At 44.4% G+C, this 25,143-nt stretch overlaps 1 protein-coding gene across 1 annotated transcript in view; it reads right to left on the reverse strand.

Annotated features, from left to right (window-relative positions):
* ANXA4 (annexin A4) overlaps window positions 1-24,087 on the reverse strand; it is a 39,298-nt gene extending 15,211 nt beyond the window's left edge. The window contains exons 1-7 of the mRNA XM_032873738.1: window positions 24,033-24,087; window positions 12,647-12,734; window positions 9,479-9,573; window positions 6,993-7,106; window positions 6,074-6,164; window positions 4,620-4,699; window positions 2,781-2,837 (exon numbers count right to left, since the gene is read on the reverse strand). Coding sequence (XP_032729629.1) covers window positions 2,781-2,837; window positions 4,620-4,699; window positions 6,074-6,164; window positions 6,993-7,106; window positions 9,479-9,573; window positions 12,647-12,734; window positions 24,033-24,035 — 528 coding nt within the window. The 5' untranslated portion in view covers window positions 24,036-24,087. The remainder of the gene's footprint in view (window positions 1-2,780; window positions 2,838-4,619; window positions 4,700-6,073; window positions 6,165-6,992; window positions 7,107-9,478; window positions 9,574-12,646; window positions 12,735-24,032) is intronic.
* Window positions 24,088-25,143: the final 1,056 nt, after the last annotated feature.

Here is a 25,143-nt window from a genome sequence, read left to right on the forward strand (position 1 = left end):
ATATCACAGGTTTCTTTCTAAAGTGGGAATTCAGAGGGCTCCTGATTAGGTCCTTTGGTGCAAGTTTCATCCCAAAGACAGATACAACTGGATTTGTTGGATAACAGACTCTATTTTTTAAGATTTCTACCTTCAATACATAACCATTACCTAATTCCAACTGCCCTGGTCATTCTTCCCATCTTAAACTCCTTTACTGTCCTCCGTCAGAATCAAGCTGTAACCCCCAGTGTTTGCAAACACTCCCCTTGCTGCTGAGACAAGTCACAGAGCAAAGGCTGACAAGGTTTTCCTCCTGTTTTATCCTAGAAGAGCTGAAATCTCAGCAGCAGTTGTTCTTAAATCCCTCACCTCTTGGTAAGACTTGAAAGGATCCAGAAAAACCTTCTCTGAGCTCTGCTCCCTCTGTCCAACTTCCCCAGCCCAAACTTATTTGGAAGCCCCTTTTCATCCTGATCACTCCCAAGGGGAATTGTGCTCCTTGGAGAACCCCCAAAACATTTGTTCACGGAATTGCATGGTTTTAAAAAATCAGACAGACCTGGATTCCAAGAGCCCAATTCTACCAGCTATGTGATCTGGGACAAGTTATTATGCCTTTGCGTTGGTTTCTTTTTTTGTTTTAATTTTTAATCTTTATTAACATATAATGTATTATTAGCCCCAGGGGTACAGGTCTGTGAATCGCCAGGTTTACACACTTCACAGCACTCACCATAGCACACACCCTCCCCAACGTCCATAACCCAACCACCCTCCCCACCCCCCCAACCCTCAGTTTATTTTGTGAGATTAAGAGTCTCTTATGGTTTGTCTCCCTCCCGATCCCATCTTGTTTCATTTTTTCCTTCCCTACCCCTGAAACCCCCACGTTACCTCTGAAATTCTTCATATCAGGATCATATGATAATTGTTTTTCTCTGACTGACTTATTTCGTTCAGCATAATACCCTCTAGTTCCCTCCATGTCGTCGCAAAAGGCAAGATTTCATTTGTTTTGATGGCTGCATAGTATTCCATTGTATATATATACCACCTCTTCTTTATCCATTCATCTGTTGATGGACATCTAGGTTCTTTCCATAGTTTGGCTATTGTGGACATTGTTGCTATAAACATTCGGGTGCACGTGCCCCTTCGGATCACTACATTTGTATCTTTAGGGTAAATACCCAGTAGTGCGATTGCTGGGTCATAGGGTAGCTCTACTTTCAACTTTTTGAGGAATCTCCATGCTGTTTTCCAGAGTGGTTGCACCAACTTGCATTCCCACCAACAGTGTAGGAGGGTTCCCCTTTCTCTGCATCCTTTCCAACATCTGTCATTTCCTGACTTGTTAATTTTAGCCATTCTGACTGGTGGGAGGTGGTATCTCATTGTGGTTTTGATTTGTATTTCCCTGAATTTGCATTGGTTTCTTAATCTCTAAAGCATAAGAAGTAATAGTATCTACTTCTCAGATGTGTTATAAGGAAAAAGCATGAGGTAGTTAATGCAATGCCTGGCACCTAGGAGACCCACCAGAAAATGATGGGGGGTATTCACCTGGGCTATGAAGTCGCCCTCCAACATATCCAAAAATGCTGTTCTTGAGGTAGCTGAAATTCACATAAGCATCCGGGAGTTCCAGTACCTCCTCCTTCCTCAAAGCTTCTGGATTAAAGGCAATTTCCTATTTCGCCAGTGTGAAATGGGTCTCTCTGTGTCCTGAGAACTCTTATGACATTTTTACCCCTCTCCCTTCTGGTGACAGCAACAGGTTCTTTCCCACAGAAGCCGTAGGGTTCATACCTCACATACCGAATGGGACCAACCCTTCCCTATGGTTGTATATTGGTTAAGAGTACAGGGTCTAGATCCAAATTGCCCAGGTTCATATCCTAGTTCTGCCAAGTGAACTAAGGAAGGAACTGGACTTCTGTAAGCCTCAATTCCCTCATCCATAAAAAGGGGACAGCAGTACTTGGGTCGCAGGGTTATTGCAAGGATTCATACTTTATGTCAATAGCTCTCAACAGCGTTTGGTACCTGGCAAGGCCCTGTTTTTTATTAGCTATTGTAATTAGTGTTATCTGGCCACAGTATATCGGGGGCTGGTACCAGGACAGCCATCAGTGGGCTGACACCAGGGAAACATCTGCCTCTTGGGATTTGCCCAATAGGGTACACACTGTGCCAAGCTGTTTTATACAGGTTCTATCAAATGTTCCCTCTGGGAAAGTAAAAATGCAAGGTAAATAAAGCACAGGCAGGTCCCTTCACCTCCAACTGATTCAGAAGACACTCCATGGTTCTCTGGGGTGGCCATACCATGGTCCCAATGTCAAGAACCCAGGGATATTATATAATGATGCCCTGCATCACCCCTAGCCCCAGATATATTTCTGCAAGAAATTTCTGCTATTAAAGGTCATCTGGGGGACCTGGGTGGGTCAATCAATTAGGGGTCTGCCTTTGGCTCAGGTCATGATCCTGGTATCCTGAGATAAAGCCCTGCATCAGGCTACTTGCTCTGTGGGGAGTCTGTTTCTCCCTCCCTGTCTCCCTCTGCTGCTCTCCCTGCTCATGCTCTCTCTCACTCAAATAAATGAAATCTTAAAAAAAAAAAAAAAGGTAAAAAATAAATAAATAAATAAATAAAAAGGTCATCTGTGGGAATTTCTTCCCCCCCCCCCAAGAACATATCTCAGCTTGGCCAATATACACTGAAATATAAGAGGGGGTCCACCAAATAAGGCCTTACCGGCAAAAGAAAAGAGAGAAACTGCAGTTCTACTGACCTGAGCATCCTGTCTCATGACAGCATCATCCAGGTAATTTCCTTCGTCCCTGCCACCCTGAGAAAAACAAAGAGAATGAGACAGTATCCATGAAGATTGGGTGGGTGGGGGGGAAGGAGATTGGGTTCCAGAATGTCTGGAACCCAACGACATGGTAAGTAGACAGAATGCCAACAGGGGTCCCACTTCCAGCCTAGGGAAGGATAACAGATGTCCTCTGAATGAGCCTCCGTTGTTCCTATGGCTCTAATCTATGCACAGATAGCATTACCAACCAGAGAGCCAGTGGTTCCTGCATGCTGTGTGGGTGTCTCTGCCAGCAGAAGGGGAAGGACAACCCACCTGCTGACTGCCCCCTCTCCTGCTGTCTCTTCCCGTTTCCTTCCCTGCGCCACGTCCTACCATTCATATGTCTTCCTGGCTGACCAAAGCCTTCCTAACTGACGCATCTCCACTGATCAGTTCTGCCAAATGGGCTGGGAACAGAAGAGAATCAGAACAGAAGAGAAGCCCGCGGTGGGGCTTAAGGAGCAGGTGAAAATGCCCAATCCCTCACCGACACCGGGTTCCGGGGAGGGCAGGGTGACGGCTTGGAGGAATGCTAACCAGCCACAAAACAGGCGACTTTCCTCCGGTTTGTGAGCCTGTTTTTATTTGTCCGGCTGTCTCAACATTCTATGGTCTAGGCGTGGCTTGGCAGAATGCTAAATCTGGCAGGCAAAGAAAAAATGGGTAGGAAATAAGAAAAGCAGGCTGGCATTTTAGAATATCAGAAACAGGGGACAGGTGGGGTTAGAGATGATTCCCAGGGTCCTACTTTGTTGGAAGAAGAGCAACAGTAGGAACAGAAACAGGCAGGTCAGGAAGGTGAGCCGGTTTGGGGCGGAGGGAGGGAAAGGAGTTCAGGTTTAGGTTAGGAGGCCCGATTTAAGGAAGCACCTTAAAAAGCAGCGATAAATGAGAGCCTTACACTCAGGAAGGAGGTTGGGATAAAGACAAAATTGGGAAGTCATGTGAAATATCTCATGTACGCATCTGCTATTTGCTGGTGCCCCTGCTCCCACACTAGCCCAGTCCTGCTTTATTTCTCATCTGGAATAGTGAAATAACTTCCTACCAGACCTCCCAGCTTCTAGTTCAACTGACCTTACACATCACAATTTATGTTACTCTTCCGAAAATGCAATTCATTCCCGTGTTCCCAAACCTTCAGCGGCTCTCTACTGCTCTCCCAACGAGGGATCCCAGTTCATCCTTCCACCTGGCTCCTAGAATTACTGCCAATTGCTCAGTCATTTGTTCCCTGAACACACCACACACCCTGTGTTTCCTGCCTCCTTGCCTTTCTCTGGCTGTTTTTGCCTGTGATGCCCCCACCTATACCCTAGCAAGCCCCCAGGTCCTCTGCGATCAGGCACCTCTGTCACGAAGGTTCTTCTGTTTCTGCAACCAGACTCTGTCCTTGAACCTTCCTTTAACTCTATTCCTCTCCATGTGTACTCTTCCTGACTTTATTACAGCAACCCGTGTACCTGATATATTCCTTTATGACAATATGAACTCGTAAAGCCTAGAAGCTGTCTCAACGCACTGAGTAGTAAGGATATCTGGCACGTATTAGGTACTGGGATATATACATTCAAATAACTGGGCATGCATGACTACCCAGAGTCTCTAAAAGAAAGACGAAAACAAACGACAGGCCCGACAACACCACCTGGGGAATGTTCACATTTGGGAGGACGAAAGGATGGGAAAGTCTGGAAAAGGGGATACAGAGTGAGCTCTCCAGCAGAATTGAGCCCCTGTCAGAAGCAGCTCACAAAGGGAGCCACTCACAGCGGACAGAGACACCAGCACCCTCTGGAACATGAAGGAAGTATCAGAGCGAATGTCATCTTCAAGGCTCCGCCCGTATTCTGGAAAGAGAACAAAATGAGCTGCAAGAGAACAGAGTCCCGCCCAGCCCTGTGTCCTGCTCCAGGGCCGTCTGCCCCCCCCATCCCACCCCCTCCCTCGCAGGATTAGCCAGCTTGCTGAAGCAGCTCCTCACGACGGTTTTCACCGGGCACATACTTCTGCCAAAACTGAACTCTGATAAAAAGGTAAGTTTAGGTTGTCATTATGGAGGAAGCAAAGCTGTTCCTGTTCCTTAACATGGGAGGTCAAGGAAGGCTACGGCTGTAACCCTCCCTCCTCTAGGTTCCTACTGTCCAGGGCTCTGTCCTCACTGTGGTTCCCAGTGACACAGAGAAGGGGGACGGCTGAAAGGAAAACGGAGCAGAGTTTCTGAAACCATGTCTGGGGACTGGCAGGGGACCGTCAGGCCCAAATTTCCAGCACATGCCTTCTCTGCCTGGGCGCTCCTTCGAAAGAGAGTTTCCCCAGAGATCCTCTAACTCTTCACAACCCCTCAGGGTTAGAAAACCTACATTCAGCAGACGTGGGGATCTGAGTGCTTGAGCCAAGCTCCCAAGGTCTAGCATCTCCTGCTCGGAAATCTTACCAAGAAACTCTTACTGTTTTGTTTTCTTTCTACCAGAGTAGTGCATATTCGCTGAGGGAAACTTAGGGAAAAGCAAATAAATAAAATAAAGGAGGAAAAAAAAAATACAAAACTCCATCATAATGAATTTCATGAAATTTACTAATATCCTTCCATAGACATTTTGGGGACTACCTATCATTCCACTGGTGGGTACACCATAGTTTGCTTAGCCAATCTGCCGGTGCTGGACATTTTTAGCTATATGAACAAGATCAAATAACAACTGTAGGCTAAACCTTTGTGCATTTTTAAAATCGCCTTCTTAGGGCAAAAAGGCATATTTTAACGGCTCTTCATAAAGCACTACCCTCTGGAGATTTTTAAGAGGGCAGGAGATGTCTATCTTACTGAGATGGCTGGAGGGCATACAGTCCCGTCTGGAGGGAAGAAGTTGGGCTAGACAGCCCCTCCAGGCCATTCCCTGGAATGCTAAGATTCAGCGGTCCCACCACTTTTGCACAAACACATTTGATTCTCTGCTTGGTAATAAGAAGCAACTTTCCAACTTCCCAGGTCATAAAACGCTACACTGGGTGGCTTCCGTGGAGTGGCATCTTCACCAGAAAAGTCTGGAGAAGCCAACAGACTCTCATCTCCCTAGACAGGGATATGCCTGGAACTGTGGCTCCCTCATGGTCAGCGTCACTGTACGAGGAGAGTTTAGTCAGTAGGTAGCGACCTGCTGCTAGTTTACTTCTCAAATCACAGTGAAGCCTCAAGGGGGGCCACTAAGGACGCTACATACGAAGCTGGTAGGTCTGGTTTATGCGTCGGATCTCCTCGGGTGTCCGGGAGGCCAAGATCTCAATCAGGCAGCCCTCATCTGTGCCGGCTCCCTGCACACGAAACCCAGAGGAGAGGCAGTTAGTTAGGAGCCAGTTCACAGCGCTGGATCCCAGACATGGAGGCCTATATACCCAAGAATTGGCAGAGAATAAAGACAACCCACCAGGTTCTAGCAATAGGATTTGCTCATTTTAATTGTCCTGCCCAAATTCCAAAGTGTTTACCATAGTTGTTTCTAGTAATAACAAATATTTATCGGCTGTTTCTACTGATGGTTATTGTGCCAGATTATGGACAGTGTCTGCCCTCTGGGGGTTAATCTCTCCTTGACTTCTGTACTTTTTCCCCCTGAAGGGCAGAATCTTCTGGCAAAGATTGTTAACCTCTTTGCTTTCCTGGAACCTTCCACGAGGCTGTTTATACGGACGTGGTTAGGGAGGGTAACTGTATTGGAATTTTGTAGCTGGCCATTCAAAACTGACAGACCCCAGACTAGGGCACAGTGGGCCCAGCACCGAGGGAGGCCAAGAACCTTTTCTGACAGTTTGGAGCCTCCAGCAGACCCAGAGGCTCCACTGCATTGGCCATAAAGTGTCATACCGCAGAAGCAGCTAACACGACAAAGTTCCTAGAGCTGCATGACAGACAGAACTATCACCACTCCCTAGGGAGCCCCAGGAAAGAGCAAATGATCTACTGCGTCACTTTGTCGAAAAGAGCTCTTAAGTGACAACTGCCGTAAGGTAATGTCACATTTTCTCATTGTCCTCAACGAGGGGAAATCTCTCTCCTGTGCCTCACCCTCCCCACTCTCACAAGGCTTTTGTCACTTTCTTGGGGAAGCTGGTCAGCGGCTGCAGGACACGAGGGCCACACACCTTCATGGCCCTTCGCAGTTCCTGCACGTCGTATAGCACGGTGGGCATCATCATTCCCACGATCACCCGCTCAAAGTTGCCACTCAGTTCTGACTTCAGGTCGTCTATCAGGTCCTGCAAAGCAAGCAGGGGATTCTGTGTAACCGCCACACTAACTTAAATCAGCCACTCTCAAAGCGTGGGCCCGGGATGCCTGGGGTCTCCAGACCCCTCCGGGGGGCCTGTAAGAGCAGAGCTCGCTTCATAATAACAGGAAGCCAGTATCTGCCTTTTCGCGGTCATTCTCTCACAGTTGTACAGTGGAGTTTTGCAACGGCTACTGGACACATCTACATTTCCACAATTATGTTAAAAGGCTTTTTAAATGCCCTCTTTCCAACTCTGTATTTGTACAAGAACGGATTTTCTTCCTATACTTCAACCAGAACCGCGCAACACTGCAAACAATGCAGAAACAGAGAATCTGACGGTCCTCCATTAAGCTAGGCATTTAAGAACTTTGCAAAATGTGGAACAATGCCAATTTTCTTGCTAAATGTTTTTGTCTTGGAATATACAGCTATTTTTCATAAAAGTGTTACTTATATTAACATGTAATATGTTTATTGTTTTTTAAATAAGTTAACTTATGTATTTTTAGATGCCTCAGTTTTAATTTCTAATATGGCAAATCTCAATAGATATAATCCACAAAAACAAAAAAGTCCTCAGTACGTCAAGAGTGTAAAAGGGGGAAGCACCTGGGTGGCTCAGTGGGTTAAGCCTCTGCCTTCAGCTCAGGTCAGGATCTCAGGGTCCTGGGATGGAGCCCTACATCCGGCTCTCTGCTCAGCAGGGAGCTTGCTTCCCCTCCCTCTCTGCCTGCCTCTCTGCCTACTTGTGATCTCTCCCTCTCTGTCAAATAAATAAATAAAACATTAAAACAAAAAAGAGTGTAAAAGGGTCGAGATCAAAAAGTTTGTAGACACTGACTTAAATGTATTCACTCAGCCATGTACTTTGAATACATTTCCAAGTCAATAATCACCTATGACATTTTTAATGGCTGCTAAAATTTCTTTATGTAGATGCAATATAAATTCTTTCATCGGTCCCGTTTCTCTTTTTGTACCGTTATGTATACATGCATTTAGCTGTATCTTTGTGATCATCCATGATTATTTCTTAAAACTCAACTCCTAAAAAGAAATGTAATTCTTTGGACAAAGGACGAAATTCTAAAAATGTTTATTCACATCCTCTCCTAGAACAGATCAGAAAGTTTAAGAACCCACTTAAGTTCAACCAAAATAAAGAAGCTGAGATACGGTTCAAGTCAGATCTCTGATTCTCACACACCTGACTGCACAGCCCCTGTATTTCAATCTCTCGTGCATATTTTTATGTCAAATCCACACACATTCTAGGAAGGAACAAACAAATTAGAGCTCAATCCTTTAACGCGGGGCATCTTAACAAGCTGCCACCAGATCAGCTTCCTTCTGAGGCTGACTATTCCAGGTCACACATCACGTATGTGTTCACACCAATTTGTGCTCATTAAACGTCTTTGGGTCAGAGAAGCGTTTCAAATGCCCATAAGACTGTCTGAGCTATGAAGAATCCCATTCCCCACTGGGGTCCCAGCCCAAGCTGGCATGCAGGTGCCCAAGGGGATCGCTGAGCCAGCTCTGTCCCAGCTCGCACTTCAGTGCCAGCCTTCGAGCAGCAGAGGCAGTCGGACCAAGGTTTCCTGAGGATAGAAACCCTTACCAATTTATCAGAGTGACTGTACTCCAGGACCTAAAACACTCATCGATGATATTCTCTCAATGAAAAGATTCTTGCTAATCACACAGCTAGGTTTTCAGTGAGGAGGAAAGGTTGGGTGGGACGGCTCTGGTCAGTGGGTTTTGACAACGAGAGTTTGAAAGAGGGTCCCTGAGGGGTGCATGATTCAGACCACATGGGGTAAGCGACCACCCTCTGAATGCGTAAGCTAAGGAATTATATACATGTTCCCAAGCACACTGGCCCCACTCTAGGATTTCAGAGGGTGTCTGTCCCTCAACCAAGGATCATCAAAGGGATGAGTATTTGTGACAAATGGGTTTATGTGGAGGAGTTGGAATAGACTCTAAATCCTAGGAGAGCCTGTTTAGAACAAACTAGATATAAATACTGCCTAAAAGGCAGCCTGACCAGGATCGGGGAGGGAGCATGGGAAGCTCAGGCCAGCGGGTGCTCACAAGAGTGGAGGCCGAGTCCACAGAGCAACCAAGTCCCAGCAAGGAGCTGGGTGGGACGACACCAAGATCGCCACCAAGTGGACGGAACAGGCTGGAAAAAAAAATTTTTTTTTTTTTTTCAAAAACATCTTTCAACAAGGCAAGGATGTGCTTTTGAAAACCCAGGGCCACTTCAGGAATCTAGCTGGGGAAGAGACTGCTCCCTGTTCCCTGACAGGTTCTTCGTCAGCCCCTAGAGCCAGAGAGGCTCCGTCCTACCCTGCCAATGGTGCTCTTGTAGGCCGTCCTGATTTCCTGGCGCTGGGCTGTGTTGCGGTAGGCAAGGACACTGATGATGGCATCTTCGTCGGTGCCTGGAGGAGAGCGGGGACAGTGAGTGAGGTGATGAGAGAGGAGTGAGAAAACAGGTTCCCCCAACGACACTAGTGTTACCCAAACCCATGCAGAGACCTTTTTAAGAAAAGAGGTCCTGGGATGCCTCGGTGGCTCAGTTGGTTAAGCGTCTACCTTCCGCTCAGCTCAGGTCCCTCCTCTGCCACTCTTACTCTCTCTCTTTCTCTCAAATAGACAAATAAAATCTTTTCTAAAAGTGTGGGGGTGCCTGGGTGGCTCAGTGGGTTAAAGCTTGCACCTTCGGCTCAGGTCATGATCCCAGGGCCCTGGGATCAAGTCCCACATTGGGCTCTCTTTCCTGACCTCAAGCAGTTCCCTTTTGATAACTGCTGACAAATTCCCACTGGGCAACAGCCTACCAGAACTTTACAAGAATTTCACATTTTAAACATCCTAAATTTTGTTTGCCTGTTGTTTCTTGCGGCAACTTTTACCAGGAGGGCTTTACTCTGATTTTTTCAAAATTGGTCCCTTGTCATGGTTAACAGCTGGAGGTTTGTGTATGTTTGGGGAGTTTTCTGCTTCCTTACTGTTTAACCTGTAGGGGGAATTGTGAGGTGACTACAGAAGAGATTCTATTGGGATATTTCAGGAGAAATGAAAAAAATCTAGATTTACCATAGTTATTCTTTTTAAGATTAGAAAGCCAGAAAAGTGTGAGATGTAGGGAGGAAGCTACAGAACTTTGTTTACATATCTTAGGGACCTACTTTCTGCTCTCCTAAAGAAAAAGAGAAAAAAGAAAATAAAAAGAAAGAGGCATCTATATGCAACCTTCCTGTTCTCCTTCAGAACTCTGTGGGGGGGAGGGGGATCCAACTCTGGCTTACACTTACCAGTTTCTATAAAAGCTACCATCTTTCTTTCAGTCAGTAGGTCAGGTTTGAGCCCTCAAAATAGCTTTTTTTTTTTTTTTTTAACCTCTCATCCTCCACATTCAACTTTCCTGCCAAGGCATATAAAGTCTAATTCTAAAAATCTTTTTTGCATTGGTCCCCTCTTCGATTCCTACCACTTCTACTATAATCCAGAATTTTAGGGGCTTAGACACATGTAACATCTGTTAACTCATATTCTTATCTCCTAATTGGTCTTTCCAAAGTCTTGCCAGATTCATTTTCCTAAAAAGAAAAACTCTCAGAGGGTCCCTCCCCTGCTCAGGAATACCCAGTGCCCCCTACCCCATACCGTCTGCTGGATTCACTACAAGTAGGGCAGTCTAGCATTTGAGACTTTCTACAATATCCCATTCACTGTTGTAAATATCCACAGGAAACGGTATCAGGCAGCCAAATTCACAGACCTAGCTCTTCAATTACTGTACCTGATCCAACTGTACTGCACTCCTTTCTCCTGACCTCTTTCATTCCCAGTCTACTGGTTTATATGTCCCTCTAACCACCCCACAGAGTGCCATGATTGTGGCACTGTTTCCTGGCCAATGCCTTTGGGCCATCGCCCCATGCCTATGACTCTACAGGTGGCCTTCTCGGTGACAACCCCAGGACCTCCCTTTGGTACCAGTCAACTCCTGCTTTCCCAATATCTCCTGCTGCAAGGCACCTTTCCATGTATTTACTCTGACTCCCCTAAGCCTCAGCTAAACTGGAAAGTGAGACAATGCTCACACTCATCCCATGCCTTTGCTCACACTGTTCTAGTCACCTGAGACACATTCTCTCTTATCTCTACTGAAACAGCTTACCTTGCAAAAGCCCATCTCAAATTCTACATCCACAGAGAAGTTTTGCCTGATGCCCCAAATTAAATGGGATCTCCTCTCTGAACCTAATGGGATCTCATTTGTGCCCCTCCTATCACTGTCATATTCTGATAGCTATTACCACACTATCACAGTTATTTCTGTGTACGCCTTACCCATCTAGCATCCATGAACTCGTAGGACTAGGTTTTATAATCATTGTCTCCTCCAACTGTCTGCCTTATATTAGTCCCCACACAGCAGAAGCTGACAAGAAACGGTTTTCAAATGTCTCCTGACCTTTGAGACTTCTGAATGCCATGTGGTCCACATTCTGAATTTCAGTATTCTTGCTATATACCAAAGAAGTAGGAGAACATGACAAAGAGTGGGCCAAGCACACTTTCCATCTTATTTATGAAAAAGGGAAAAATGAGGAGGAAGACTATTGATTCAGAACAATGTTCCATTCAGAGGTGGGCAGGAAGACAGCATGGGGACTTAAACTCTAGCTCTAGAGTCACAGTGTCTGGGTTTGGCCCCCTGGAATCGCCTAGAATCCTGACTCTAACACCTACTAGCTCTGCGACGTTAGGAAAGTTAGCTAACCTCCCCGAATTTCAACTTCACAGCAGCAAAACAAGCTGCTGTTCTTGTTCTTGTCGTATTTGCTGCTAGTAACTTTGGGCCTAAGTAAAATGAGCTCTTTGGGGGGAGAAAAACAGAAATATGGCTTCATGATCCAGTGTTTTTAACCAAATTACAAGGAGATTATAAACAGCAGCTATGAACCAAGGACACTTCTCTGGCCAAATGTCCACCCAGGCAAGAATGGTCAGAGCACACCCGTGTGTGACTATGCCCACTAGAGGCCTTTGCCTGCCGAGTGTGACTCAGGGCTCAGTTCCACTTACTCTGTGACTTGACTTCACATCCACGAAATGGGCTGAAATTATCAAGAGCAACTGTTGCTTTCACTACACTGCTGGGCTATTGTGTACACAGCCATTTAAATAATATTTGTGAAAGTGCTTTGTACCACACACACACACAGCACTACCTGGAAAACAGATACATTTCTGGAGTTTTACATATAGATTGGTAATGTTCTCATGCAAAACAGATTAAAATGGGGGAAAATCCAGAATGAGTGAATTAAATGTTAATTCTATAAGAAAAATGAGTAAGGAATGCCCTCCCATTTAATCTGTCTTAAAAGCCAACTTGTTCCCACTGTCTTGTCTCAGTTGTCTACTCATTTTTTGCCGGTGGACATAGCACCCTGTGTGACTCTGTAGAAACGGCATGTTCCCCTCCAGTGGGACACTTACCAAGCCCCTTCATGGCCTTCCTCAGGGTCTGGGCATCTTCAGTGGCATTGAATGCCGAAGCAGCTTTGACGGTGCCTCCTTTGGCTGCCTGAGCACACAGAGAAAGATGTGACCGAGCGCCATCACCTCTTTCAACACCTACCATGGGCCAGACACTATTCTAACAGCTGGGGATATGGAGCATGAGAGAGGAGACTCTCGCTCCCATGGAGCTGATGCTCTAGTTCAGGAGCAGGCAGACCTAAACAGGCCAACAAATGAAGACACACTTGGGTGTCCAGTGGTGGGAAGTGCTAAGGAGCAGACAGAGAGGTCCCAGAGGGGCTGCTCTGAGCAGTGACATTTACGCTGAGATCTGAATGACATGAAGCAGCTGGCCATGAGAAGATAGGAGGTTGTGGGGTTCGGTGGTGGTGGTGGTAGTGGTGTCACAGGCAGAGGAAACAGCCAAGGCAAGGGCCTGAGGCTGGACCTAGCTTGTATTCCAGGAGCAGGACAGAGGCCAGAGTGGCCCAAGTGGGTGTGGGAAAGGAGGACAGTGATAAGCTAAGTTCTACTACCACCTGTGCCATAATCTTGTTCCCTGCCACCACCCCTCCCCCGAGAAAGGAACTAATCAAACCTGAATCCAATCAAGCCCCTAGAGCCGAATACCAATGTACAGAAAATAGAAGAGAGAGGGAAATGTCAACCTACAGCCATAGGGTTGTAATTAGCAAAATCCAGACTGTGAGAAGCACTATTGATAAATGATCTAGGTTCATTAAGAAATCAACTGCAAAGAGAATAAGAGAGAGATGGGGGGGGTAATAGCTTAGAAGAGATTTAAAAAGGCATATCAATAATCATAATTTGGATCCTAAACCAACACTAGAAAAATAAGTTATGAGACAACTGGAAATCTGAACACTGACTTGATATTTTATGACATTAAGGAACCAGCATTAACATTTTTAGGTATGATAATGGTACTGTGCTTATCTTTTATTTTTAAGAGTTTTAATCTTATATAGATTGAAATGGTTTACAGATGAGAAGATAAGGTGTCTGGAATTTGCTACAAAATAACGTAAGTTGTGGGAATTAAGTGGAGATAAAGAAGAAACAAGGCTGACCATGAGTTAATAATTATTGCTAAGCATACAGGGATTCTTTTTAATACTCAGTCTACTTTCTGACATATTTACACTTTTCCATAATAAAAGTTTCAAAAATGAAAAAGGAAAAAAGAAAATCAGAGAGGTGGGCTGGGGCCAGAACAAGGCAGCCCTCACTGGGGTAAGGAGTTTATAGTCTGTCCTAAGTGCAATCGGAAGCCACTGGCAGTTTAAGGAAGGGGATGAGGGGGTGTGATCTGATTTACATGTCAAAAAGATCTCTCGGGGGCGCCCGGGTGGTTCAGTGGGTTAAGCCTCTGCCTCTGGCTCAGGTCATGATCTCAGGGTCCTGGGAAGGAGCCCCATATCAGGCTCTTTGCTCAGCAGGTTCCTTCTTCCCTCCTCTCTGTCTCTGCCTCTTTGCCTACTTGTGATCTCTCTGTCAAATAAATAGGTAAAATCTTAAAAAAAAAAAAAAAAAAAAATCTCTCAGGCTGCTGAAGGGAGAGGCAGAGACCAGTTGAGAATCTGGGGCAAGCCCCATGGATATGATATTAGACGAGGGTGACGTGAAATGGAAAGAAACAGGCAGACACAGCATATGTTTTGGAGCAAAGGCAACGGAACTTGCTGACGGACAGACATTAGAGATAAGGAAAGAAAGAATCAAGTGTAACTCTGGATCTCTCCTCTGAGCAGCCAAGTGCAGAGTGATGTTATTTACCTAGATAGGGAAATCTAGAGAATTACCAGTTTTGGCATCAGGGCCACAGGGGCAGTGGGGAGTGGGATTTAGAAGTTCTATTTTCAAAATGTTAAGTTTGGGATGTCCATTAAACACTCAAGTGGAGTTGTCAAAAGGATAGCTGATTATAAAATATAAGTAGAAATCAAGTCAAGGCACAACACCATGTGGCTGGTATTGGATGAAATGACCTAGGGAGAAAGTGGTTTAAACAGGGGTCGTAGGACAAGCCTTGGCCTCTCTAGTAGTAGAGGTAAAGCAGAAGAGAGTCTAGAAAGGATGATCAAGAAAGATCAGTCCTTGGGGTGCCTAGGTGGCTCAGCTGGTTAAGTGTCTGCCTTCGGCTCAGGCCATGATCCCAGGATCCTGGGATCAAATCCCAAGTTAGGCTCCCTGCTCAGTGGGGAGACTGCTTTCCCTCTCTCACTTCCCCTCCCCTTGCTTGTGTTCTCTCTCTCTCAAATAAAGTCTTTAAGGAAGGAAGGAAGAAAGGAAGGAAGGAGGAAAGATTGGTCCTTAAAGTAAAAGGAAAAACAGGATAGCATGTTGTCCAGGGGCTAAGGAAGGAGGGAGGGGTCAGTGCCTGCCAAAGGTAGTAGAAGAGGAGGACACAGAAGGGATGGTCAGATTTGGCAACGAGGTTTCTGGTGACCCTGACAAGAACTTTTACAGTGGAATGGAGGAAACTGAAACCTGACTGAGTAGGCAGAGGGGAAAATGGAAGTCATGAGGAGGAGAGAGCCACCCTAGACAACAGAGACGATGACTGGCATCACTAGAAAGGATCAAATGTCTTAAAGTAAGAGGTACTCTGATGTGTACAAGGGATTAAAAGTTAGTGAATGTGAGGTGAAAGATCTGTACTCTGAGAACTATAAAACACTGATAAAAGAAACTGAAGATGACACAAACAAATGGAGAGGTATTCCATGTTCATGGATTGGGAAAACAAATATTGTTAAAATGTCCACACTACCCAAATTTTAAAAATTTACCCAGATTTAATGCAATCGCTATCAAAATACCAACATTTTTCACAGAACTAGAAAAAATAACGGTAGAATTTGTATGGAACCACAATAGATCCCGAATAGCCAAAGCAATCTTGGAAAAAACAATAAAACTGGAGGTATCACCATCAGATTTCAAGATATACTATAAGCTGTAGTAATCAAAACAATATGGTACTGGTACAAAAATAAACACATAGACCAATGGAACAGAATAGAGAGCCCAGAAATAAACGCATGATTTTACAGTTAATTGATCTTCAAGAAAGGATGCATGAATATGCGATGGGAAAAAGTCTCTTCAACAAATGGTGTTGGGAAAACTATCCAGCTACAATCAAAAGAATGAAACTGAGCCACTTTCTCACACCATACACAAAAATAAACTCAAAATGGACTAAAGACCTAAATGTGAGACCTGAAGCCATAAAATTACTAGAATGAAAACATAATCTCTTTGACATCGGAGGTAGAATCATTTTTCTAGATAGGTCTTGAAAGGGAAGGGAAACAAAAGCAAAATTAAACTCCTGGGACTATACCAAAATGAAAAGCTTTTGCACAGTGAAGGAAACCACCAACAAAACAAAGACACAACCCACTGAATGGGAGAAGATATTTCCAAATGATATATCTGATAAGGGGTTAAGGTCCAGAATACATACATAATCTACTGCAGAGAGAAAAATGGAGTCTCTCATGTCAAGCAATGACACAAGCAGTTAAGGTACTGCAGCTACAAAGTATCAGCAGGCCCAATGTCAGCTGACTCTCCAGAACTGATAAGCAGCAGAACCAGAGGAAGTCTGCAGAGCCCCAAAACTGATTAAATCCCTTTAAAAAGGGAAGGATTTTGGCAACTGTCAGATTCTTCAGACATGACCCCATTATGTCTGACCACTTAAAAAAGGCAACCGCTGCCCAAGGCTCTCCCGGCGGACCTCCAAACAGAACCGAGATCTTTCCCCGCTGGAACAGTGAAGCGCCAGGTGCTGACCTGGACCAGACCAAGGCCTTAGCTCAACCGTGCGCCCATAGACAGACTTCATGTCTGGTTGCTTAACTTCCTATACTCTTCTGTTAACTTGTCTGTTGTGTGGCTTGTCTTCTGTCCTGCTTTGTGTGCTGGGGAAGAAGCCGAGTTTAACCACACATGAATTGTCATTGAGTTTGGAATCCTCAACCTGCTCTACCATTGTGATTTAACTTTGATTTATGATTGAATAAAGCTGACACTGTGCAAAGACACAACTTGTGTGTGTGCCTTCATCGCATGCTCATGACATTTATACAACTCGACATAAAAAAAAAACAAATATTCTAATTAAAAATGGGCAGAAGACGTGAACACACATTTTTCTAAGAAGCCATCTGTATGGATGGACACAAGAAGATGTTCAACATCATTCATCATTAGGCAAAGGCAAATCGAAACCACAGTACGATATCACCTCACACCTGTCAGAATGGCTAAAATCAAGAACACAAGAAACAACAAGTGTTGACGAGGATGTGGAGAAAAAGGAACCCTCACTGCTGCTGGTAGGAAAGCAAACTGATGCAGCTGCTGTGGAGGACAGTATGGAGGTTCTTCAAAAAAGTAAAAATAGGGGGCGCCTGCGTGGCTCCGTGGGTTAAAGCCTCTGCCTTCAGCTCAGGTCATGATCCCAGGGTCCTGGGATCGAGCCCCACCTTGGGCTCTCTGCTCAGCAGGGAGCCTGCTTCCTCCTCTCTGCCTGCTTCTCTGCCTACTTGTGATCTCTGTCTGTCAAATAAATAAAATCTTAAAAAAAAAAAGTAAAAATAGAACTACCATATGATTCAGTAATTCCACAACTGAGTATTCCAAAGAAAGTAAAAACACTAACTCAAAAGGATACATGCACCCCTATATTTACTGTAGCATTATTCACAATAGCCAAAATATGGAATCAACCAAAGTGTCCATCCATGTAGATTAACAGATAAAGAGGATGTGGTAGATATAATATGGAATATTACTCAGCCATAAAAAAAGAATTAGGGGCACCTGGGTGGCTCAGTTGTTAAGTATCTGCCTTCAGCTCAGGTCATGACCCCAGGGTCCTGGGATCAAGTCCCACAGGCGGCTCCCTGCTCAGCAGGAGTCTGCTTTTTCCTATTCCTCTGCTTCTCTCCCCTGCTCATGCTCAATCTCTCTCTCTCTCTGAAATAAATAAGCTTTAAAAATAAATAAAACTTAAAATAAAAAAGAATGAAATCTGGCTATTTGCAGCAACATAGATGGATCTAGAGAGTATTATGCTATATGGAATAAGTCAGTCAGAGAAATACAAATACCATATGTCACTCATATGTGGAATTTAAGAAATAAAACAAATGAACAAAGAAAAAGAAGTCAGGGACTCCTAGGTGGCTCAGTTGGTTAAGCCGCTGCCTTCGGCTTAGGTTATGATCTCAGGGTCCTGGGATCAAGTCCCTCATTGGGCTCCCTGCTAAGTGTCAAGTCTGCTTCTCCCTCTCCCTCTGTGATCTCTCCTGCTTTTGCTCTCTCTCAAACAAATAAAATCTTAATAAGTAAATAAATAAATAATAGGGGTGTCTGGGTGGCTCAGTCAGTTAGGCAGCCTGCTCAGGTCATGATCTCAGGGTCCTGGGATTGAACCCCATGTCGGGCTCCAGGTCTACTTAAGAATTCTCTATCCCTCTCCCTTTGCCCCTATCCTGCCACTCTCTCCCAAATAAATAAAAAAATAAACCTTTAAAAATAAATAAACAGGGGTGCCTGGGTGGCTCAGTGGGTTAAAGCCTCTGCCTTTGGCTCAGGCATGATCTCAGGGTCCTGGGATCAAGCCCCACATAGGGCTCTCTGCTCAGTGGGAAAACCTGCTTCTTCCTCTCTCTCTGCCTGCCTCTCTGCCTATCTGTGATCTCTGTCTGTCAAATAAATAAATAAAATCTTAAAAAATAAATAAGTAAACAAACATAAATAAGTAGATGGGGAAATTCAGTGACAGGGTATAAAACACAGAATACTAAGGTAAAGCTGGGGGGTGGGAAGGAAACCAAAATGTAGACCTTAAGGGCCTGTAGAGTTTTTAGCGGGAAGCCACAGGTTTCTCTGCCTAGAAGCCGAATCAAGAGGGAATTGTAAACAGTACTGAGATTCACTGTAAGAGGAAAAGAGAACAGTTTCCCAAGAAATGCCCTGCTTTTCTTTGTACTGAGTTTACAGAGAGAGAATCTGCATTACTAGAGCTCTTCTGGGCTCCCTGATTTAGCCGTAGAGGATAGAATCAAAATAGATTTGGGTTTGTTTTTTTTTTAAGATTTTATTTATTCATTTGAGAGACACAGAGTGAGTGACAGAGAGAGAACAAGCTGGAGGAGATGCACAGGGAGAGGGAGAAGCAGGCTCCCTGCCGAGCAGAGAGCCCGACTCGGGACTCCATCCCAGGACCCTGGGATCATGACCCAAGCCAAAGACAGATGCCCAACCAACTGAGCCACCCAGGCGCCTCACTAGGTTTCATTTTAAATATACCTTCCCCTCTGTATCTGACACTAAGCATTATTCTAGCCCTCCGCCACCCATGTTTTGATATTCTGAATTCTATTTTCTTGTCTTTTCTTAAAAAAGATTTTATTTATTTATCAGAGAGAGAGAGAGAGTACAAGCAGGCAGAGGCAGAGAGAGAAGCAGGCTCCCTGCCAAGCAAGGAGCCAATGCAGGACTCGATCCCAGGACCCTGGAATCATGACCCAAGCCGAAGGCATCAGCTTAACCAACTGAGCTACCCAGGCGTCCCTGTTTTCTTGTCTTTAAAAATGACCTAATTAGTCACTAGAACTGTTCTACCTCGTCTCCTTTCCCTCAGTTAATTTGTCAGGTGCCTGCCATTGTGGTGTGCATTTGATTGGCTGAGGTTGCACATGGGGAAGGATTTAAGTGACTTCTTGGCATCAGGAGGTCAATGGGGTTCAGATTAAGCTGGATACCCTCCTCTGTTCATAGCTAGTGCTATGTGCTTTCACAATGCCAGGGCTCATGAGCTGAGGATAAGATAAATTTAGGCCTCAGGTCACACAGTAGGTCTGTTCCTTCTGACTTTTCTGATAATGTCCTTTTTGGCAATGGCACTAAGATGTTACAGTGATGGAGGAAACAGAACAGGGAGATGATATGAATTGTTGCAATGTGAGAAGGGTTTTACATCTTATGTAAGCCTTGGCTGAAATGTACCCATAGACTTGTGCCCACGATCCAGTAAAATCTAATATTCATGGACAGAGTTCCATCTCCTCTACATGACTCTATAAAGGGAATAAAGGGAATTCTAATATTGAGGGAAATTTCATCTGTGTGTCTTTGTGAAGGAGACACAGCAGGCTACAGTGCAAGGTAGTAAAGCTTAGTAGGGGGAATATGGATATTGGGAATGGGATAGACCCAGTTTGAATCTTGGCTTCAACACTTTCTAGCTGGGTTGTCAATAGCGGGCGTTTCATTTTTCTCACCTGTACATAAGAATAATGATATCAACTCACAGACTTGGAATAACAAAGCAGATTAATATAACAAAGCATTTAGCACAGAATCCAGCAAATAGTAAACTCCAACACAAAAATTCAAACTCAGTAGCTATCATCATCATCATAATTATTAACTAGAACTTCAACAAGATCTCCACAATAAATATAAGAGTGAAGATTCTTGTACTACTTCTGATAATATCTCCTAATGTAAGCCTATGGGGTAATGCCAAAGCAAAATCCAGAACAGAGCATTTGTATAGGTGGCAAAAGCAAAGTAGAATAGATCGAAGGCTCTCTGAGGATTTAATTTCATGCAAGAATATAATATGGACCAACTAGACGATCAGAGGATTTTTATGCCCTTAGGGAAGCTCTCTAGGAAGAGACTTCCCTCACTGTGGCCCACATCAAGACCATCCAAAGGCCTCAGGCACAGAGAGTATGGGCCTTGTCAGATGCAAGCCCAGGCCTTCACCTCCTAGATACGGCCAGCATCTAGCACTTAGTCATGACCTTCTATGCACTTGACAGAGAAAAGTATAAATCCATGACATTACCTTCCTTGGGTACTGTCACAGGTTGAACTGTAACCCCCCAAGAGATATGCTGAAGTCCTAGCCCCCAGGACTTCAGAATGTATCCTTTTTTTGGAAATAGAGTCATTGAAGATGTAATTAATCACATTAAGATGAGGTCATCCTAATAAGACAACACGTGCAGACACAGACACACAGGGAGAACGCAACATGATGCTGAAGGTAGAGACTGCAGTTAAGCCTAAGACTGCCAGCAAACCCCCAGAAGCCAGGAAGAGGCAAGGAAGGAACCACCTACAGGTTGCGGAGGGATCCTGACCCTGCCAACACCTTGATTTTGGGTTTCTGGCCCCAAGAAGAGTGAGACAACAAATTTCTATTATTTTAAGCCACCCAGTTTGTGGGACTTTGTTACGGCAGCCCTAGGACATTAATACAGCTTCTTTCATTCTTTTCTTCTACTACGCATCAGTCGTAATAAGCAAACTGGTGACCTACTGTCAAAATTCCCACATGGCCTAACTCACACTATGAGACAGCTTTCTGAGGGAAATGTTTCACAGGGTTTTTTTGGAGCTTTACTGCAAAATTTTGGTCAATGCCCAGACACTGCATTCAACTTTAACACTAACTGCATTGCTGAGGGATGCTATTATGGGATTAAAATTAATATCTAACAAGACGAATCGATGGAGAGATATACAAAGATGTTTCAGCTTATCAGTTACATTCTCAGTGATTCTTTCTTCCAGGAAAAAGATAAGCTCAAGAACCTTGTTCCTGGTAGCGCTGTGGTAACCGTATTGATCAAATTCCAGGGTGTAATGTACTATTATCTGTTCTGGGAAGGCGGGGGATTGTGTCCCAGGAAGGTTTCTTGTGGCATCAGGCAAAGGGAACAGGGAGGATGTAGGAAATAACAAAAATGAATGGCTAGACAAAGGCGTTAGATCACTTGTGATGAAATACTATTCCGTTATTAGAATAATCAGGGAGATAATAAATGTCAAAAGTTGGAATATGATACAATGGAATGCTGTAGGTTCACAACACCCTTGGGAGCTTTCCTGGCATCATGTGAAGCCGATCCCAGTAGGCGGAGGGCACGGGGAGATTGAAGACAGACAGGCTGCCCCATGTCAGTAGGTGGCAATTATAACAGTGGCAAAGGGAACTCACATACAAGGCTTGTCTTGAGCAGCAGCGAGACAAACTGATCACTGGACTCAACCTCAAAATCTTAAAAGTATATAAAGACGCCCTAAATGGGCTCAGGCATGTACACCATGCTGCTCTTCAACCCCACATCACCATCTCAAGGTGAGGGACCAGACTCTGGAGCAGGAAAGGTAAGCGGAACTCATGTTCCAAAGACAGGGGTGGGGGTGAGAAGCCTCCGACTGCCCAGGTCCAGGTAACTGGTCAATCAGTGGTCACATCTTTTTTGATGACATTCCCCAACAAATACTAATCAGCAATAAAAAAAGCATGAAGAAACAAACTGCTGAAACTCACAGCAACATGGACAGATTGCCAAAAATATGTGGCAATGCTCAGTGAAAAAAGCCAGACACACAAGAGTACATACTCTATGGTCCCATTGATAGGATGTTCTAGAACAAGCAAACTAATCTATGGTAATGACGATCAGAACAGTGGTTGTATTTCTGGGGTGGAGTGGGGAGCAGGGAGAGGACTGACCTGGAAGAGGCATAAAGGAACTTCCTGGAGTGAGGAAATGCTCTATCTTGAAAGAGGGACATGTGAAAGGTCACATGGCCCATAGGTTTGTCAAAACTCATCTACCAGTAACCTTAAGAGTGGTGCATTTCACTATATATATATTAAACATCTACTTTTAAAAATACTGTAAGTACTTGAATACAATAGCTTTTAAAACTTTTTTTTGGAGATTTTATTTATTTGAGAGAGAGAGGATGGGAGAGGGTAGGGTCAGAGGGAGAAGCAGACTACCCGCCGAGCAGGGAGCCCGACGCGGAACTCAATCCAGGGACTCCAGGATCATGACCTGAGCCAAGGCAGCTGCTTAACCAGCTAAGCCACCCAGGAACCCAAAACATGTTTTCATTTTAGAAATGTATCATATGGTCATTGTAGAGATCTGGAAAATTTGAAAAAAAAAGAAGAAAATTAAAACACCCAGAACTCCATCATCTAGAATAAATGATTTTAATATGGCACAAAATATAATATAAACATGTTAGCAAAGCCAAGATTAGAGTGAATATATAACTGTTTTTTACGCTTTTATTACTGCTATTTAAAAATCATTATACATGTGAGTAGGGTCTAAAATAAAATGATGGAAAGCAATTGCGAATTACAATATTGTGACTATATGTTTATGTTTTTCTTCCCCTTTAAAAATGTCCTTTATCTGTCCAATAAGTAACAGTGTTGATGGAAAAACAGGTACTAGGAGGAAAGATGAGAGCCACTGAGGTAATTTTCCTTGAATGGAGAGCATAGCAAAGGGTCACCAGGTTATAGGTTTCACTTGTGAGAGGCCTCTGAGCTTATTGCAGACAGGAAGACCGTCCCAATGATTTTGAGTCCCCAGAGCCAAGCACTACATCTGACACAAAGCTGGGACATTGTAAACATTTCTGAATAAATGTTCTCCGTGTCTAGGGAGAATCAAGAAGAAATGAATATTAAAGTAAAGCATGGAGATTTAGAGCAGATATGAGTAAGGTTTTGACTGTCAAGGATGATAAAGAAAATTCTAGAGGTCTAATGTAAGACAATGTTAAGAGTATATTACTATTTGTTCAAGAGAGTTTATACCTCCATCTTCCTAGAGGAGGCCATTTACAGCTGGAAGGATCTCCAGTTCCTTTCCAGGTATAAGATTGTATTTCTATTATTCCTTCCAAGAAGACCAGGGATCAGAATCACCTGACAGTTCAGATATGTTATTTGGGTGGGAGAAGGGGAGCAGATGGCCAGCCTCAGGTACAGCCTGTTTGTAGCTAAGAGGCTCAGCTTCCACCTCAACACTGAACTTCATGGAACTTCTAAAGGTATCCAATTCCTTGCCTGTCCCAAAGATGAGATAATTAAGCTCTCAGGAGTCCAGTCACAGCCAAAAACAGGAGGCAGATGACAAGCCCATATGGCCAGCAAACACCCTTCTTGATGAGCCTCCAATGATGTTATACCAAAATGTGGATGGCACTTATTTCCCAATGGTAGGACCTGCGGGACTTCTGAATATTAGAAGGACTCCAAGGAGTCTCTTGTTGCATTAATTTTCAGGGTCAGGTTACTCACCATCCCTGAAAGAAATGAAAATGGCTTGGGGAAAAAAAACACACAAAAAAACAATACAATTGCCTTTTCATTTTCTCCTCTCTCCCCTCTATTAAGCAAACAACCCTCTGTAAGGTCAACAGTCCTGAATACACATCCTGTACCTGTGCGTGGCTGACACCAGGTAGGGCGAGGCACTCTCCAACTTACCATGGCCGGGACTCTCTATCAAGATTAGAGTTCAGTCACGGGATCAGAAGTTCCTCTGTAATAAAAGCAGAGGGGAAATTACTGTGATGAGAGATGCGTCATTAAAATCATTAATCAGGATAACTTGTAGTCTGGAGAAGTTAAATAATTAGGAAATGACACCCACTGTCCTGGAAAGGCCAGCTATTGATTGGCTAAAGATACAAAGGCTGGGTTAATAATTAAAGAGAAACTGGTCAAGCAAGCCAAGTTTATTACTCCAACAGAATACTTTCCCACTTGCTCTTCTGTTTGGAGATACACATCGTGGAAATAGTTCCTATTGTTTGCTAGGATGCAGTACATTGCTTGTAGTCAAGGCAAACCTGGATTCTGAACAGTAAGCTCTAGTGGAACAGAAGTGCCTTCTTGGAGAGAAAAGATAATGCAACCCTGTTATGGAAAAGGAAGGCTACCCAGCCCGTGCTCTGCGTGTGTGTGCACGTGCATGTTTGTGTGTGCCCGTGCGTGTGTGTGCGTGCCTGTGTGTGCGGGTGGCCAGTAGCCAGCCAGCATGAGACTTGTCACTTGCAGACGACCCATTCTCACTGCCACCATCTCGGGATGCACAAGTGCTTCTTCCCTCAAAGTGCAGCCTTACACACTCAGCTTTGTCCTCCGTTCTCTTCAGCAAGGATGCTCAATCATCGCACATGTACTCAGTCATTCAGAATGCAAGGAAGCCTTGACTCTGGGCCAGGACTCTTGGCCTCATGACTGACAGGCAGGCCTCCGAGGGACAGGCCATCTGACTTCCTGTTTCCATATTGGAGTCCTACGGAAAAGGCTGTTTTCCTAAGCATTTCGTTAGCTCCTTGATACTCAAAAGAGTCATCCTGGAACCAGAAGCATGGGCATCCCCTGGGAGCAGTCTCAGGCCCCCCACCCCAGACCTACTGCCAGAGTTTGCATTTTAACAAGAATCCCCCCAAATTTGTCTGTACAGTCGTTTGAAAATCACTGGCCGAGGCCACCCTACCAAGCAGCACTTTTTAATTATACCTAAGAATTACGAAATCCTCTCCACTTTTTACCAATTGAGTCAGTCTGCTCACATTCATTCCATCTCCCA

This window comes from Lontra canadensis, unplaced genomic scaffold (assembly GCF_010015895.1).
Source record: "Lontra canadensis isolate GAN:19392208 unplaced genomic scaffold, GSC_riverotter_1.0 scaffold50, whole genome shotgun sequence".
NCBI lineage: Eukaryota > Metazoa > Chordata > Mammalia > Carnivora > Mustelidae > Lontra > Lontra canadensis.